Source organism: Orcinus orca, chromosome 15 (assembly GCF_937001465.1).
Source record: "Orcinus orca chromosome 15, mOrcOrc1.1, whole genome shotgun sequence".
Taxonomy (NCBI): Eukaryota; Metazoa; Chordata; class Mammalia; order Artiodactyla; family Delphinidae; genus Orcinus; species Orcinus orca.
This window is the reverse complement of record NC_064573.1, coordinates 19202610-19222161: the sequence shown is the minus strand read 5'-3', so window position 1 is coordinate 19222161 and position 19552 is coordinate 19202610. Positions and strand designations below refer to the sequence as shown.

Genomic DNA, 19552 nt, shown 5'->3' with positions numbered 1-19552 from the left:
TAACAGGAAAACAAAGAGTGGTTGTCAGGTGCACCAAGAGGAGCCCATAAGCTACATGAGGGTGTTGGGAAGTCAGCGTGGGGAGGTGATACTGTTACATGTAAATATGCATACTCATACACAATGTATGAGTGAATCTTATCCAGGCTAAAAGGATAGAAGGTAAAGGAAGCATGAAGGTGAGGCTACCCACAGGAGTAACAGCGTGTGTGAAAGCCCAGGGGAGAGTGTGAACTTTCTAAGAACTAAAAGAAGATCAGCTTGCCTGTGGGTAGTCAACAGATGAAGCTGGATAGATGAGCAAGGGTTAGTTCATGCAGAGCCTTGACGGATTGTTGAAAAGTTCAGTCATTATCTTAAGTAAAGTACCATCATTTAAATGTTTTTAGCAGAGGATTTATATAATCAGTGGGAAGAAATCAGGGAAGGGGAGGATCCCATACGACACTGGAGACAGGAAGACTGTTGAGAAGGCTGTTGAAATTATCCAGGTGGAAGATAATGGGTCCAAAACTAGAATAGTGGCAGGGTACGTGGACAGAAATGAGAGAGTCAGGAGATATTTGTTGATTGCTTGTATATAGCAGGTGAGGTAGAAAGGCTGTGGTGACCAAGGAGGATGGTGATGTCATTGACAGAAAATCAGGAGGAGGGGCCAGTTTGGTTTTAAACACATGAAGTTGAGGGTACCTTAGTTTCCTCCAAGTGGAAATATCAAACAAGTAATTGGGCATATGGTGCGGAGGGCAGGAAAAATCTAGACCTATAAATTTGGGGTTCAACATATAGGTGATAATAGAGCCAGGGAAGTGAATGAGATTAACCAGTGAATATATGTAGAGGAAGAAGGGGTCAAGAATAGAACCCAGAGGAAACCCAAGAATCTACAAATAGGCCAAAATAGGAGATCCAAAATTAGGAGGACATTTAGGATAGGAAGTGATACGCTTCTCTGTTTCAAAGTCATGTGCCTTTCTAAAAATCAATTGCCAGATTCACTTCTTTATCAGTATAACTCAAACCTTCTCTGGACCTTACGTGTGATCTCTTGTTTTGCCCATTGCTGACATTGAAGTGGATCTCAAAGCATCTTCAACTTCCCTGAGGATGTTGGGGTAGAAGGGGTTGGAACAAAGGAAAGTCATCGCACATGAAGGAGTGCATTCTTCAGAATCCTCCATTAGAGATGAGACTTCTTGCTTTCTCTCCTCAACTACCAAGTCTCTCTGCCCTTCCCTCATTCCCCTAATCAACATCCTCTTTTTCCTTTCTTCACTGTCGTCCTTCTCCTTAAGAGACATGCATGCCAGCCTAAAGCTCAGTTTTATCCCTAAGGAGTGCTTATAAAAGAGTTTTCTCACCAATGTTCTTCCTTACAAAAGAACCCTAGTTCCAGCTGCTAACAAGTTGTGATTTTCTGCATGTAATCACAGGCATTCATTTTCAGGCTACCATGTGCCAAGCTTCCTTCTGGGCACAGACAAGAAATTTGAAAAGTATAAGTTAAAGTCCCAACTCTAAAGTGGCTTCTATTTTAATTGTGGGCCACGAGATGCCCGTGAGCCAATGAGAGAAAGATTCCAAGGGGCTGTGTAAGCGAGCGTGTGGTTGAAGTTTACAAACTCTTGCACGCATACCTGCTATGGAACATAAAGCCGGGACGCGATCTTAAACAAATCCACAACCAGGTGTTCTCCCCGACCCTTCAGCAGTCTTTCTGCCCATTCGGCAGAATAATCCCGAGGGATGCCACGGAGAGTTCATATCTGAAAGGGAAATAGTGTTGTTTGTATTGTCATCAGAATTTGCATGTGGACTGACTTCCAGAACTATCCACTGTGCTTTTTTGGCAGATTCCGGAGCCTCACCACTGCGTTTTTCAGAGACGCCATGGGTTTCTTATTAATGTTTGACCTCACCAGTCAACAGAGCTTCTTAAATGTCAGAAACTGGATGAGTAAGTGGGACTGAGTAACTTCCGTTGGCCACGTTGCTTCTCTGCCTCACAAGATGAAACCAGATTGGGGACCACAGATTAACTCTAAAAAGTCACAGGTTTAGTGTTTCCTGTGTCACCTTCAAAGCGGTGGCTTTTACGTGGCTCATCCAAAGTGGCTTAAAATTGTGTTTTCCTTTGACGCCTTAGAAGAATCACCACCTATACGTAAGGACTTTATTGTTGCAATTGACAGGCCATTAATTCCACGTATCCAGTAAGTCTTGAAGGACTTCTTAAAACTAAATGAGTGGTCACATCTACTCCATCTAGCCTGGTGGGGACACAGAAAAACAGCAGCGTTTTCTGAGGGGGCAACTGATACCTGCAGTGTGTGCCCTTGCACGTGGGTTAACTAAAGTGTTAATGAACTAATGGGTTAATTAGGTGAGAAATTGTTTCAGAGCAGAGCAGCCACATGAAAATACGGTAGCGTGTCAGTCAACAAGCTCACGTTGAAATTTTACTTCTTTTTAGAAAAGTGTTCAAATGTGAGGAAGACTGGTACAGAAAAATCTCCAGCCTTCATGGCAATTTAAACATAATATAAAGTTTCAAAGTAGCCTAATCAGTTATTAAAGCCAGATTGATATGTCAGCGCAGAAGCGTGGTATTTGATTTTTCCTTTATTTTTTAACTGATGTAGCACTAAAGACAATATTTCATTTGCATGTTTTAAATTACAAATACCAGTTTTGATCCTAGTGGGACATACCAGCAGTCGCATGGGGCTGGTGCTACTTGTCATTTCTAGATTTGTCAGGGCTGTCTGTGGCCAGAGTGATATTTTTTAAAAGACTAGATCATATTATGCCTCTGCTCGAAGTCCTTTTGGGATCTCCCATCTCACTTGGAATGCCTCTTTAATTCACTTTTACTCTGCCCCAGCTCACCGGCCTCCAGCTAAAGGTCTCTCCCCTGAGAAGCACAGTCCTGCCTTGGGGACTTTGATTTCTGTTCGCCTCTGCATTGATTTCTCTTTTCCGATTTAAGGCGTGTGTTAGTTCTTTCATCTCCTTCAAGTTCTTGTTCAAACCTTATTTATCTCTTGGGAGAGGCTTTCCCTGACAGCCCCATCTAAAACAGTGCTCTTCACCACTCTGTATACCCTCAATACACTTTCTATTTCATTTGGTCACTGCCACCACCTGACACATATTATATTTATTATATTATATTATATTATATTTATTATATTATATTATTTCTTTGTTTACTTGTGGTTTTGGTTCTTTCTACCACTAGAATGTAAGCTCTATAAAGGTGCAGACTTGGTCCGCTTTGTTCCATTGCGATACCCCAGATCACCTGGCTGAGTGTCTGGCTGTGTAGATTCTCAAATATATACATATCTTATTATTACATATTATATAGAATTATTAATATATATAAATGCTTTAAATGTAAGTTCACTAACAGTGGGGAAAAATACCAACAAATTCTGACTTAAGTGCTTCTCCAAATGAGTGTTTATCCTAGGATCTGTCTCCATTTTCTTTTGCTATTACATTTCTTTATCCAAATTTTGGTGTTATTATTAGATTCTGGGGAGATAAGGAGATAATAAGATTATTCAGTTCTTTCAGAGACTGATTCGTTCATCATTTTTCAAGGTAGATGAGATGCTCCCTTCTTACTAAAATTTCCAGAAAGATACAGTTGGGATTTAAGATAATTAATTGCCGTATCTAATAAGGCTTTAATTTCTAACATCCAAATAATTGGTGTTATAGAGTAAGCATTTGTCTTCTTTCTCTGACCTCAGCAAGGCTGCAAATAGCTTGCCTTGAGGTAGACCGTAAAATAGTCCCGTAACCTTGAAAACATAGATTGACAAGTTTTTTTTATCGTTTCCTTCCTTCCTCCCTCCCTCCCTTCCTTCTTCTTCTCCTCCTTCTTCTTCTCTCCTCCTCCTCCCCCCACCCCCCTTCTCTTTTAAACAGTGTCTCCTGGAGAAAAGAGAAAAACAAGTGACCTGTCTTAATATTGTTTCTACATGAATTTGTGGTGGTTCAAAAAGGTTCTGCTCTTATGGATCATCACCTTGAACTTCAGGAAAGGGAAATGTAGCAGCCTCCTAAAGGAAAGAGCAAACTTATGTACTTTAAGATCACGTTCTATTATCTCCACTTATATTTGAAGAATAAATGGAATGAAAAACAGTATGTTCATCTCAAAGGGCATTTCCCCAGATATAGAGGAGCACTGATAGGTATTCATACAAGCGCTTCATATACACTCTTATTAATCTTCACAACCTGCAACCTGTGAGGAATTAGCTCCATTTTCTAGATGAGGAAACTGTGGCTGGGAAGAGTTAAGCAACTTGGCTAATATAATGTAACTCATAAGCAGCCAAGCTGCAGATGAACAATTAGATTAGGACTCTGAAGTATGAGCAGTCATTTGACATCTCTTGTTTATAACTAACTTGCTGGTTCCATCTGTTTTCTTTCCAAGGCCAACTGCAAGCAAATGCTTATTGTGAAAATCCAGATATAGTATTAATTGGCAACAAGGCAGACCTGCCAGACCAGAGAGAAGTCAACGAACGGCAAGCCCGGGACCTGGCTGACAAGTACAGGTAAGTCAGTCACGTGGAGATGTCCTCTAAACTCGCACACTGCTGCTTAATAATGGGGTAGGGTCACGAGATTGATATTAGAAGGGATACCTTTGATTCAGGAATGCCGCATGAATGAAAAAGATCTTCCAGAGGAATATATGTGATGTTTTTAATGAACTATTTCATAATAATAGCAGCTAACATTTACTGAATGCTTATTATGTGCTAGCAACTGTTCCTAGGCTTTAACTCATCTAACCCCTCATAATCATATATAGGAAATCTAGAGTTATCCCACTTTATATATGAGTAATTGAGACACAGAGGGATTGAGTAACTGACGGAAGGCCACATAGATAGTAAGTAGTAGAGCTAGAATTCAACCCAGGCAGACTGAAATCGGAGTCCATGCTTTTCAACACTGTACTCTACTGCCTCTCAGTCAATAACTACAAAACTCTAAGGAATGATACCTGACCTGGACATAATATTGCAATCATTATCCTAGCTGAGCTTAAATGGCAGATTTAAAAATTTTTTAAATATTCCATGTAATTGTAAATTGACTCCCAAGGCAGAAATTGTCATTCTTTTTCAAATGTAAGCATCTTTGCCAAATCTGTCCATTTTTTACTGAAGGATTCTCCTTGAGAGCTTTATAAATGTACATGTCTTTTTGGAACTTTGGATTCCAAATAAATATAGACTGTATTCACATAAATATCCTATACAGTGCCTGCTTAAATTCTAAATCTGACCCCTAGATAATTGATTGGAGGGAAGTAATAGTTTTAATGGTAATATTGTTCACTAGTTTAGGCATTTTTACCCTCTTTATTTTTAAGAATCAGTGATGATGCTTTGGCTTCAAGTCCCTGATTACCTCCTGTATCAGTTTCCTTGCCCATAAAACTTGTTACACCCATACTAAAAAGAAACCCACCAGCTTTCACTCACTGAGGAAAAACAAGGATGTTTTCCAACTCAGCCAGCAAGATCGTGATTATTTCACAATCTCTCAGCCAGCCATGTTGTTGCATGTGTGACTCATTGGCACATCTTGTTGTATCTTTTCTGGTTCCTTCCTCTCAAAAATATTTGTCATCTCTTCCATGCTAGCATACCATATTTTGAAACAAGTGCAGCGACTGGCCAGAACGTGGAAAAGGCTGTGGAAACCCTTCTGGACTTAATAATGAAACGAATGGAACAGTGTGTAGAGAAGACCCAAGTCCCCGACACTGTCAATGGTGGTAGTTCTGGGAAGCTGGATGGGGACAAACCAGCAGAGAAGAAGTGTGCCTGCTAAACTTTACCATATGAACTGATTATCCAGAACCCCACGCAAGCATCACTTCCAAAAAGAGTGACAAACCACACAATTGTTGTTGAGTAGACCATGCATAATGGCATGTCTTTCTTTTTCTGCCAGAAAATCTATTTTAAGAAGTCACAGTAGTCAACAGTGTTCAAAAGAGTTGACCAGTTGTCCCTGAGGCCCATCCAAACAAGATCAAAGATTTTCCATTGTCATCATACCATCGTGGATGCTCCATTTGTTTTCCTTATAAAGAAGATGAGTATATAAGAGAGTATACAAGACGAAATATCAGGGAGTTTTCAAAGCAAAAGAACCGAAGTTACCTTGTCACACTGGGGACAAGAATAAGCTTCTAAAGGGATAACATAGAAAGATGACTTTTTTAAATGGTTGGATTTACTTCTTATATAGAATCTGACTTGTACTTTTATAGGTTTGCATTGGGAGAAACATTAGCTAAAAATGCATATACACAAAAAAGAATTCTAAGTGGTTCATTAAGAGTGACATTACCATGTACATCCTATAAGCTGTGTTAGAATGACTACCTTACGAGAGGATGAATGTCAGACTTCTGAGAAAATGTAGGAGACTGCGTAATAATGCCATTTGTATATTCTTAATAAATGGCAGATAGACAAGAATAGGACTGTGAATGACAGAGGACAAGAGAAATGCCCAGGGAGAAAAATGAAGGTATGGGAACATGGCATTTGGGCAACTGAAATTAAATGTATCTGTTACAGATGTCTGGGAGAGGTACTTAGCCAAATTTCACTCAAGCCAATTAGAAGCTGACATTATCAATTGGGATTAAGAGAGTCTCCAGAGGTTTGCATTTCCAACAAAATTTTAGAAATTGGTGTAGTGTTCAGCTTCACATTTCACATTTCTTAGCAATCATGATAAAAAGTCACAAAGAGAAATTAAAGATTGCTGTTTATTAACTATCTCTTTATGCACTCAAGAAAAACTATTTAGCCTTAATTTTTTTAGATAAAATATGTTGGTGATACGAAATAAAAAGTGACTATTAATTCTAGGTTTCTTTCTGATTTACAAAGTACTGGAAACTCTAAATCACATTACTCTCCTCCAACCAACACCCACCCCTGGCTTTGAATCAATTGTAAAAATAGAGGGATGTCACTTTGTAGATCAACAACTTAGAATAATGATGGATCGATTTTATGGTCACTCTGAATTTTCATGTCATTTATCACATAAAAATGGATGATACATCATGCCACATTACAGTGTATTTAGCATCTGTTTTTATTTTGCCTAAGGCAAAACACCTATGCTTGAACTATACTGGGGGGCTGGCAGAGATGGAGCTGTATCTTATCTAAGCAAAACTTTTGTTAATGGCTTTATTTTTCACATAATGCTGTCTTTTCTTTCTAAAAATGATCACAAAGGTATTTTCCATTGGCCTATTATTATTGCATCTAAACATGGGCTTTTGATTTAGTTTCTGGTAAACGTAAGCCACTCCTATTACTATTATTTATGTATTTCAGTCAATTTTGTCAATAACAAAGTCATCATACTTTAGGTTTTCTCTTTTTATTGTGAATATATGATTTTTCTACAGGATAGTTCCTCTTTGTAGAAAAATTTTCCAATTAAACTTCACTTTTCTAGACTCTCTGTATATTTTTTGTTAAGTTACAAACATAGGAAACTCTAAATCCCAGTCCCCCACCTTTAACCTCCGTCTGCCAACCTCCACTGGGTGTCAATCAGTTTTAGGAACACAGACCCAAGGGACTGTCTAGTTACAAGACCCAGAAATGTGCCATGAATCCAGGTAATTTGGAAGCTTTAATGGAGTTAGTCCTTAACAGATTAACAAGTTCTCACTGTCAGCTGCCCAGGTCCTCTGATTTCTGCAGCACGATGCCAACTTCTAAGGTTGGTCATGAGTGGGTATTCGCTCCCAGGATGCTTTTCTCTATGATGCTATTCATGACCTCAGTGCCTGCGCCAGGAGGATAGAAAGCTATTAGCTATCGTCAAAGATGTTTCTTCTGAAACGAATATGAGCAAAAACAATGTAACCATTGGTGTGGCAAAATTTGGTGAACTTTTCGGTCATTAGGTCGATTTCTCCTTCGGATTCAAATTATGATGCCCCCTGTATTTCCACAACAGGAAACACTTAGCCTTTCTAAAATCCAAAAAGCATTTTATTTTTGATATGCCTTTTTGTTTCTATTTATTTTCCAGTTACATGATTGATTTACTTATCCAAGATTCTGTCACTGTCAGTTATTTAACAAGCCTTTATTCAGGGTCTATTTTAGGATCATTATTTGATAGCCATAGCATGAAGCAGAGGGTGATGATGCTTATAATTAAAGAACTATTCCTATAAAAATAACAATTATTGGGTAATCTCAAGAGGAATGAAATTTAAAACAGACAAGAAAATTAATTTAAAATAGTGTTCTACTTATAAATAAACACTTAATCTAAAAAAAATGTTTTCTCTGTCAAGTTTGATGTAAGACCCTGAAGTCTATGTAACCATTACTAGTAACCATTACTCTTTCATTATTTCAGAATTAATTATTCTGTATAATTCATTTTACAATTTCAAATTGACTTGGGGTCACGAAGTATACAGACTGCTTTTAAACAATTGCATACACCCTTTAATACACAGCAATATGTATTACTTATTTTGTCGCAAATGCTTTAGTTAACCATATCATATTTTGGAGAATTATTTAAAATGTACATGAAGTTCCTTTCTGATATAGAAACCATTTTGGAAGTGTTTACACTGGTTTAATGTTTACATTGCTCTAACGCAGTGCCTCGGAGACCTCCTTGATCAGATTTGTCTCCAGCCCCATAGCTTATTTCCTATAATACCATGTTGTAGGAAGGCCTCACAGAGACTCTAGTGCAGCTAAAGGTATTCTGAGGTTTTCAGCAAGGGGTATAAGAATCTTATTCAAATCTGGAGATTATTACCACCATCTCCTGGTCACTTTTTGGGGAGTGGGCATTATTTGAGACTCTGTGATTAGGTACAAGGTTACCTTTTAATGTAAAAAAAAAAAAAGTCCTTTGAAAAATGTATCAAATATAGTTGAGAGAACATGTTTGTCTTGGTGTGATGAGGGTAACAAGTCACAAATTGGCAGGAAAAAAAATGCTAAATGCTGGGAATTGAGCTTGTGGGTCTCTACATAAGAATTTCACAACTCCGGCCAGTCCCACTCCAGCCAAGTTGCTGTCGTTTCCATATTATCAGCTAGCACGCTGCAACAAATTTGAAACCAGCGTTTTCTAAAGTAAATATTTTACCTGTTGTGTTTAACCAGATGGGACATTCTATGTATCAGTGGGTGTCTTTGTTATGCTTCTAGTATGTTATTCTCTGCCAATCTGTACAGATAGGAGGAACGGGGCAAGAGTTTTTTATCAGGCGTTTCTTGTCTTCTTTATAAGAGAGAGAAACTTGACCATAGAGGAGGACTCACTACATTAAAAGATAGTTTACTAACAGCTGAAATATTCTTTAAAGTGTAAATTTTGTCCACTGGGAATCAACAAATTTGATGAAGCTCATATACATTCTCACCAATGGAGCGGGTGCATCGGTTAGAAGGAGAAGCAATATGTGTAAAGAGATACAGTGTAGAACTAGATGTAGCATATAACCTGGAACTAAACATTTGAGGGAGAATCCTCATCCATAAAGAATTTTTGAGATTAAAATTCTAATTGTAAAGAGATAATATTGAAGTTTCTGGTGTCCTAAGATACTTAATAACTCTTTAAAAGGAAGATCTGGGAGCTACATTAGCCAAAGTGATAGAAAAGTTGTCTTTCACCTTCTACTCCCAAGCTTGAAAGCATTAAAAGGAGTCTAGTGTATTTGAATATTTTAGGGAAAGCTTTATCATTTTTAAAGATTCCCAGATACTGTCTATGTTTGAAAAGCTTGTCTAAGAATTCACCAAAAGCTGTATTTTCTTCTTGATCTTTGACCAAAGTGGTATAAGTTTATTTCTGGGGAGAGTGCTGAGCTCTTAAATATGGAAAGTAGATAGAGAGTATTCTCTGAGATGAGTGTTGTCTCAATGCTTTGTAAATCTATGGAGATACTTGTCTCATAAAGTAGAACTGATAAAAATAAAACATTGTTAACTGAATAGGGAATTTTATAAACTTATTGCCTTGGAGTTCTTGGGTAGAGACTCAACCACATTGACATTGTTGAGCAAGAACTACAGAGATTAGAGATTAAAGTTGTCTAAATAGAGTTTCTAACTATGGCAGAACATGGAGAAGACCATACTTACAAGGTTGATTTTTAGGCAGGAAAAAAAAAAAAGGCTGACAAAGTTGTTTGTAACCAGATCTATGGCAAATGTTTAGCCATTATTTTTATCTACCAGCTAGAGGTTTATGCCCTTAGAACTAAGCTAATAAAAATATTGAAACACTAACTATTTCATGAGTGGCATCAAAATTTGGGAAAATTAGAAACATTTACTCTATCTGAATCAAATTTTCTCATAAATTGCACTTTAATTTTTTAAGAAGTAGCATCACAAAGATGCCTTTCTGCAGAGCTCTTTTTACCAACAGCCTATGATGGAGGTATTTTCTAAATTCATATTTAGAGAGAATAACAAGCGAACATAAAAAACCATGAGTACCAAAATAATGGGGTTATTTAAAAAGGTGTTGTCTTTTGAAGAAAAAGAGTACAAAGAAATTGTCTTTGAATTGAGTTATTTAAATCTGTTTCCGAGTTCATTTTCTTTCCAACTGGTCGTGGAAGTCATGGCTATTATCCCTCAGTCGACTTAGTCATTAGCAAGTTCTGTAGGAGCCGCATGTCTGTTCTTAACCTAACGGATCCCTTATTTACCCAATGGCTGTTGTCCTTATGTCTGCCGGCACATCAAAATAGTATCTGTCCCTAGCAAAGTAATAACATATGCTTATCCTTACTCTTCTCCAGGTTGTTTTTTTCAAATGTTCTTTGAGAGGAAGCCTAGTATTATAGAAAGGAAAGTGGCCAAAAAGAACAATTTGGGGGCCATGGGTATGTCATTAAATATGGCTTCTCCAAGTAGGAGGCTTATAGATCCTACATGCCTCACAGGGTTCATGTCTGGCCCAAAGGAGAACATATGTAGAAACTGGTTTGTAAATTATGTTCCATTTCATAAACTGACACTATTATCCCAAGCTAAGAATAATAAAATATCACAGTCATACTTTCACAACCGTACTTTCACAAGTGTTATAGCAGGGACAAAACACTAATTTTAGTCGAGATATTGGAAACTTGAAATGGGTAGTCGGCTTACTGTCATTGTATTTGATTGAAAATGTTTAATATATCTCAAGTTATTGAAAAAATATGAGTCCTATTTCATTTTGTAGGTCATCTTGTATTTCTCTCAAGGAATCCAATTACATTCTAGATAGTATATTACAATCGGGCCAAAATCCTCCTTGTATAAATAGGGCTTCTGTGTCCACAGCCTTATAAAAGATACTGACTGTATCTGAAATTATTTGAGGAAAATAAGTTATCCCACTTAATGTGTTAAAAGTAGACAACATTCCGGCGTAATGCTGAAGTGCTGCACTGTACCCCAATGGTCTACATTTAAGTGATATTATCTTCAGTTTTAGGCTAAGCACGTTCGATTGTTTTGTCTGTCATTTACTCAGATCTCTGTTCTGTCTAGTGCCATGAATGTAAATTAAAACCCTAAACATGGAGTTTTTATTCTCTGTGACCCTGAATAGACTGTGGTGCCTGACAGACACTGTTAGGTCAGGATTTTGTTGTACCAAAGTTCTAGTAGCTTCAGAAATCAGAGCATCCAATGATTTTGTGGTGTGTGGGTTTCAAAACTATGGTTGAGAACTGTATTCAGTGATTGTTTCTGCACACTTTTCAAATAAAAATGCATTTTTATCAATTATTTTGTATATTCAAGGCAATCTTATTTCTGTGCTGAAGTTGAATGAATGGTGAATGGGGAACATTAAATTAGCATCAGTATGGGAATTGTATCCCATTAAAAGTGATATCCATCAAGAACTAGGAAAGAAGTGATTTGGATTTGGCCAAGTGGTTTGTTTTTTTTTTACATCTTTATTGGAGTATAATTGCTTTACAGTGGTGTGTTAGTTTCTGCTTTATAACAAAGTGAATCAGTTATACATATACATATGTTCCCATATCTCTTCCCTCTTGCGTCTCCCTCCCTCCCACCCTCCCTATCCCACCCCTCCAGGCGGTCACAAAGCACCGAGCTGATCTCCCTGTGCTATGCGGCTGCTTCGCACTAGATATCTACCTTACGTTTGGTAGTATATAAATGTCCATGCCTCTCTCTCACTTTATCACAGCTTACCCTTCCCCCTCCCCATATCCTCAAGTCCATTCTCTAGTAGGTCTGTGCCTTTATTCCTGTCTTACCCCTAGGTTCTTCAGAGTCTGTCATACAGAGTGAAGTAAGTCAGAAAGAGAAAGACAAATACCGTATGCTAACACATATATATGGAATCTAAGAAAAAAAAGGCCAAGTGGTTTTTATCCATCTCTCTAAACTTTCTAATTTATTATTTGTTTAAAGGCTGGAATTTTCAAGGCACCTTTTCTAATAATTTTAAATGATACATTTATAAATTTAGCAGTTAGCATGTTAACAGTATTCCATGGTATGTCAACACCTCAATGTATTATAACCTATTTCTTCACCATAATAAAATGCTGAGGCGAGTGGTAATATCTTCTTTAGTTACAGACTGGTGACAGGACCAATGTTCAAGGCCAATTCAAGACCACAACCATACAGCTTCCTCTTAAATGTTCATTTGCAAAGGCTGCCTTGTTCCCAGAGTTGTTCTCCCTCCATATGTTACTTAGATAGGCTTTGCCAAGATAATGATGAGTTTTTAATTTAAAGATAAACAACTCTCCCACTGCAAGCAAATAAGTCCTTGGCACCATTCTCTCAACTTTACTCCATGGTAGCAGTAATGCTGTTTCACACAGGCAGAATCTTTTGCCTCCTGGATTCATCTTAAATAATTCAAGACAAGTCAGTAGAGACTTGCTTTTCCTAATGGTTTATAGGGTGTAAAAATAGTCATAACATGCCCCCTATTGAGGAAAAAATAAGGCCATCTTGTAATGGTAGGATTTCTCTTTTTAAAACTGGATGTAAGGTATTTGTATGATCACAGTTCTCTACACCAAGGAAAATTTCATTTCTTTTTTTTTTTTTTTTTTTTTTGCGGGACGTGGGCCTCTCACTGTTGTGGCCTCTCCCGTTGCGGAGCACAGGCTCCGGACGCGCAGGCTCAGCGGCCATGGCTCACGGGCCCAGCCGCTCCGCGGTATGTGGGATCTTCCCGGACCGGGGCACGAACCCATATACCCGGCATCGGCAGGTGGACTCCCAACCACTGCGCCACCAGGGAAGCCCCCCTGGGGCTTATTCTTTACATGCCCATCCAGCTGATGTCCTCCTGGCTCTTCCGGAATACAGCTGGCCTGCCTGCCCCTAGGGACTCATGCACTTGTGCTTGCCTCTGCCTGGACCCCTCTTCCACCAAAAAACATCTCCTTCCAATCACTTCCCTAGCATTCTTCCTATCTTTGCTTAAATATTACCTTCAAAAAGAAAGGTCTTATTTAAAATCAGTATCCTATTTAACTGACCAATCTACACACAGTTTAGTTTCAATTATCGGTCAGATAAAAATTGCCGCCACAGCCTTTCACCCCTGGTACCTCCTTTTCCCTAGGTTCTGCTTCACTTTTCTTCAGAGTCCACAGCACTTCCCTGAGTTTATCTGTTCCTCATCATTGGAAGATATTTCCATGAAGGTAGAGATTTTCCCCTTTTCTTTCTTCCCTGCCAGATGCACCTCTTCCCTCTCCCCACTGCTGTCGCCTTGGCATCTAGAACAACGCCTGGCAAATAGAGAGGCCCAATAAATATTTGGTGAAAGAAGAAATGAATGAATCTAGTGTGAGAAACGAACTGGGTGGATTGTAGAATAACATAGTGTTAACTTAAATTTTTTTTTACTACTTTATTGAAGTAAATGTTTAAATTGTACAATTTATTGATTTTTTTGTCATAAAACATACCCACGAAAATATGACCATTATCAACACACTGAACATGCTATTACTTCCCAATGTTTCCCTGTACTCCTTCACACTCTCTCCCTCTACTCTTGTCCCCAAACACTGATTTGCTCTCTGTCCCCATAAAATAATATGGTATATCCTCTGTTTTTCTACTGGATGTTTTCAAGTGTAATAATTTGATATTTATCCATTGTTGTAATATTGTGGTTTGTTTTTATTGTTGAGTTATATTTCAATATGAAGGAAGGAAGGAAGAGATGTAGGAAAGGAATCATAATGTTTATGATATTTGTTTAAAGAATTTTTAGTTATTGATAGATTGGATCCCTACTCTGACATTGATAAAGATTCTATAATTATTTTCAGATCAGAAGATTTCAGGCCAGGTAAGAATTTTCAAAGTGAAGCAGTATGAAAGAATTCGATAAAGTGTTTGTGTGTTCTTAATTTTATAATGCTACCATTTTTTTCAAATTTAGAATAAAAACATAATAGATTACTTTTGCTGTTAATTTGCATTCACAGAAAATTAGGAGAAAAATTCAAGGAGCTATCTAAATATCTGCTCACTGACAAAAACTATTTATTATGGGTTATATTGTCATTAACAGTCAAATAACAGCTACTTAATTCATTTATGCATAATAATTTTAATGTAAAAAGAAAAACAAAACCCACAAAATATGGCATTAATTTTCTTTATTTTAAGGCATATCATAAGCAATTATTAAAATGGTATATATTATACCAATTGTTTAAACATTTCTTAATGATAATTTGTAACAATATATGTAATCAAAGTGAAACTAAGTTTCTTTTCATTTCCCACCTCCATGTAGTTACTTCATAGCCCACCTCAGACCTTCTTATCCAATACTTTGATGAGTATAATTATAAGCACAAATACTTTGACTACAATTGAGGTTTTTGTTTTTGTATTTTCTGTGTGGTACTAGTTTTAGACTGATAAATTTCATTCTCCATTGTAATGATTTTTTATCACTCAGAAGTGTTTATTTAAACGAAGAGTTCAAATGATGAAGCCGAAACGATGAGGAGATAGGAAATAATCCATACGTGACATATAAATGATCTACTGATGTTAGTAAAACAATACTTTTGTATTTGAAGAGTTCAGATCTTTTTAGGCTTCTGAAGATGCTTATTCTTATTCTCAAAAGATCCAAACACCATCCCAAAGTGAAGCTGGAGACCACATGAGCAGGTCCTACCTGTATTACATTGAACTGTACTTCTGTGTTCAAAAATGAATATAGTGAAACCCAAATAAAATTCAACAGTGTCCTTCCATTTTTGATTTGAAAATACATTATTCTAATGGAAATCATCCAGGCTGTTAGGTCAGTTAGATGGGTCCATTCCAAAAGCTCACATTTATTACAACCCAGCATGATGGTTGGGGTATAAGAGGAACCTAAGGGATCTCTAAGTGAAAGGTGAAATCTCCTACCACAGGCAGATGCTTAAAGCAGAATTCATGATCCCAACACCCCTACACATGTGCCAGGAAATGCATTACCAGAAATCTTCAATGTGGCATAAAGGCATGAATGATAAAATTAGCAGATTTTTAGCAGGAAGTTTTTCTGTACTAAGTACTCACGAGGGTAGACCAACAGCAAAAGGCCAACTCATCTCAGCAAAGTATTTACCTGATTAGTAAGTGTTGTTTCTGACTGTCATCCACGGTGTGGTGCAGAAAGCCAACAAAAAAGCTGTGTTTGTTAAAGTAGCAAAAAGAGAGACATTTCTATAGCTGGGAGGTGTCTCAGACCACCAGGTAGGAGTATCAATAGTCAAGTCAAAGGTTCAAATGTTCGCTCCGTAGTTAGCAGTTAGGAAAATTACTTAATCAATGACAGTATCCTCCTCTGAAGAACAGGGATAATAATATGACCTATTTCTGAGGGTTGCTGGGAGGATTAAAGAAATTAATACAGGTGAAGTACTTAGAATTGTTCCTGGCATAGGGTGACTGTGTCCTAAATGTTATTAGGTAACTACACCTTAAAAACTACAAAGCAATAAAAACAAGAAGTATGAAACTCACAAACATAGTTACGCAACATTGCAAGGATTACAGTACTTTGCTGAATTTAGAAAGATATTACTTCATCTCATTTGTAGATACCTTTAAATATTTCATAGATCATACAGATGTTTCACACTCTACCTTGAAAGGCATGAAGCATCTTTCCTGAGAAAATGTTTAGAGTTATACACCAAAGAGAATGATGAAAAAACCTACAGGTAATTCACCTTTTAGGATGACAAAGGTCTCCCATTATACCTTTAGCTGAAGTGTGTTCTGCTTTCCTGAGTGTCAGTATGTTTGTATTTCTACAAGTTAGAGTTTTCTTTTACTTATAGCAATTTCAAATTCCACCTGTAACGAATGCATGTATCAAAATGTAAGTCACTTTCATAAAATCACTAGACATATAATTCCAAGCTCATGAATTCAGATTCCTCCTGGCTGCAGACAGCAGCCACTGTTCCTTTGAACCCATAATGAATACCTTTTTATGGAGGTATGAGCTAACAGCACTGTGTTCTGTTCTTTCCCCTAAACATTTTACTTAGATAATATTAACAAAGATCGAAAAGAAAATCAGTCACAAAGGCAGAATCACAAGGTGTATTTCTTTGTGCTGATGTGCGGGTTGCCTCTAGCAACCAAAGTTCAATTCCAGCTGAAGAACAGCCGCCTCCTAAGGTGTTGTGAAGCAGGCAGAATTCTTGACTTTGGAGGGTTGTTTGGTTTGGGGAATTAGCTAAAAAGAATCTACTCCTTTTTCTGCCCTTAATTCAGTAGAGAATAACTCTCCCACTGACCATGGGTTAGGAGATGAATTTATATCATGGTAAGATATTTCTTATGATCCAAAAGTCAACTTTAAAATATAGCATTTATTCACACACATACACACACACAGATATCGCAGGTTCAGTACCAGAGCACCAATCTAAAGAGAATATCACAATAAAGCGAGTCATATGAAATTTCTGGTTTCCCAGTGAATCTAAAAGTCATGTTTACACTATATTGTAGCCTGTTAAGTGTGCAATAGCATTATATCTAAAAATATATATATACATACCTTAATTTAAAAACACTTTATTGCCAAAAAATGCTAACCATCATCTGATGATGCAAGGTTGCCACAAACCTTCAATTTGTAAAAAAAACCACAGAGTCTGTGAAGCACAGTAAAAGGAAGCATGCCTGTATATTCTTCCTTATATTTAGGTACAGTCAGCCCTCTGTACCTGCAGGTTCCACACTGACGATTGATTGAATCCATGGATGTGGAAACCATGGATACAGAGGGCCAACTGCACGCTGCCATTTTATATATGGGACTGAGCATCCGAATGGGCTTTTGTACCCGAGGGGGCTCTGGGAACCAATCTCCTGTGGATACCTAGGGGTGACTGTACATAAAAACCACTATCAAAAGGTCAAAGTTGACAACCTTAACCAGTCCCTTCAGCAAAAATCTGCCAAAAAAAAAAAACTCAGTTTTTTTTTTTTTTTAAGTTTAAAGCAAAATTCATCTTCCATCGTAGGAAAGCATCTGGTTTCTTCATCCATTAGTAAGTTTTGAAGAAAGAGGTCCTTTCTTTGAATATATATTGGTTTGATTTTCTGAAATGTCATCTTCCTGCAAAGTTATTGATGTATACATTAAATATAATACAATACATTCCATTAAATACTGTCATTGAGCAGTTTTAATATGTAAATTTAGACTGTGTTTCAAGGAGTAAGTAAGACGCAGGTAGTGGTCTTTCTCATTCAGATCTTCAGCCAGGCGCCTCATTTCCGTAGCCTAACCAACATCAAATATGGGGTCATGCTTTCAGTCTTCAATTCACTGTAGAAAAGACCACACAATTCTCAAAATCGAGCACATAAAGCTTTACTGACATAACTGCTGTACCACCTTCATTACCATCTCCACTACTGCTGTACTACCAAGTCTGAACAAATTGCTTTAACCGAGTTGATGATGGTTAATTGATTCTAATTCCCCATGAGGCACAGTAGAAGCACGTTATGGATGCATTAACCTTAGGTAAATGCATCTGGTTGTAAGAGGACAGGAGTGAGGAAGAGTGAGGGTGTGTCTGCCCTTCTACTCAGTGAAGACGTGCACCAGAGTGACTTGGAGATGGGACACACAAATAGACTGTTCTGTCAGGAAGTTTTAGTTCTGTGGGTTTCTCATAGCCTAAACGTCTCTCCTCACTGTGTGAGTCTAGTTTAAAAAATATGTATACACACACACACACACACACACACACACAAATATACACACGCACACATCAATATGTGTGTGCACACATATATGTATATATGTGTGTTTTATTGTTGCTGTTTTGCTGTTTTCTAACAACCTGATCCTTAATACCCAGCAAACCATTTCTTTGGTGTTCAACTTAAGAAACATCTATACGTTCTAATGCTTGGGGAAAAAAAAAACTTTTTTTTTTTTCCTGCACTGACTGAGAGAATTCTATTTTATGAGTGATTTAAGAGATTTGCCAAGATTAATTTTTAAATATATGTGATGCTTGTTTTTCTTTGCATTAACAGCTACTTTTACATTCTAATTCCTCCCGAGAGTTATAATTCCATTCTACGTTGGTGAATCTAGACTTACCAAACCATACTACCACTTACATTCTCAAACGGCCAATTGGTCAGATTTCATTTGGCAAACATGAGACCTACCATTATAGATATATCATTACTGTTGGAATTTCTACCAAAATTATAAAACAAAGGGCATATTCATTCCAGTTTCCCTATTTCAATTAGGAAAATTTCCCATTTGACCTTTCCTCAGTCATAGGGAGAAAAAAAGTCTTTAAAACTACCTTTATTAATGAACTGCAGCTAAAGAACTGGCCATAGAAGTCATTCTCTCAAACTCATCCCCTCTGTACCAGCCTGAGTCTCATCACGCAATACTGGAGTCAGTACAATATGGAGACCACGTGTTGCTCCTTCCTCTGCTCCACTCTGGCTCCATTCCCTCCAGGGTCAAAACAGCTGAGGTTGGCCATGATACCTCACTACCCCAAGAGGATGTATCTGGTAAAGGAGCTAAAATCGACCATCCTCCCTTTCCTTGGAAAGTCATGCTTCCCTTTCTATTCTAAACTCTTCAACTCTTCCTGCTCTGAAATATCTGCTTCTCTTACTGCTTCTAAAATGTGGGCATTTCACTTCCTCTTTCAATACTTCTTGGGCTTAATTTTCCTTTTTAGACGTTGCAGGGCTATTGGCCAAAAAGTTAATGACTTAGCCTCTGGGGGCCCAAAGATTTTAGAAGACTTGATGCATAATGCTTCATCTCTAGTCTCTAATTACATACATCATTAGCAAAGTGAAGCATGGTTGCAGGGTGTCTTGAAGAGGGAGAAAGATCTACTTGACTCCCTAGACTGGGGCTAATCATAGGGGACCTGATTCTCCACGTCAGG

General features: G+C 37.6%; 2 protein-coding genes across 8 annotated transcripts in view; one reads left to right on the top strand and one right to left on the bottom strand.

The window, feature by feature from the left end:
* RAB27B (RAB27B, member RAS oncogene family) overlaps window positions 1-5872 on the top strand; it is a 158709-nt gene extending 152837 nt beyond the window's left edge. For all 4 annotated transcript variants that reach the window (XM_004266113.4, XM_033421452.2, XM_033421451.2 and 1 more), the window contains 3 exons: window positions 1854-1957; window positions 4457-4580; window positions 5682-5872. In XM_004266113.4, the coding sequence (XP_004266161.1) occupies window positions 1854-1957; window positions 4457-4580; window positions 5682-5871 (418 nt within the window). In that variant the 3' untranslated portion in view covers window position 5872. The remainder of the gene's footprint in view (window positions 1-1853; window positions 1958-4456; window positions 4581-5681) is intronic.
* A 9073-nt stretch (window positions 5873-14945) lies between these two features.
* The window catches only part of CCDC68 (coiled-coil domain containing 68), a 51855-nt gene continuing 47248 nt past the window's right edge, over window positions 14946-19552 (bottom strand). For all 4 annotated transcript variants that reach the window (XM_049697645.1, XM_049697642.1, XM_049697643.1 and 1 more), the window contains one exon: window positions 14946-17937. In XM_049697645.1, coding sequence (XP_049553602.1) covers window positions 17880-17937 — 58 coding nt within the window. In that variant the 3' untranslated portion in view covers window positions 14946-17879. The remainder of the gene's footprint in view (window positions 17938-19552) is intronic.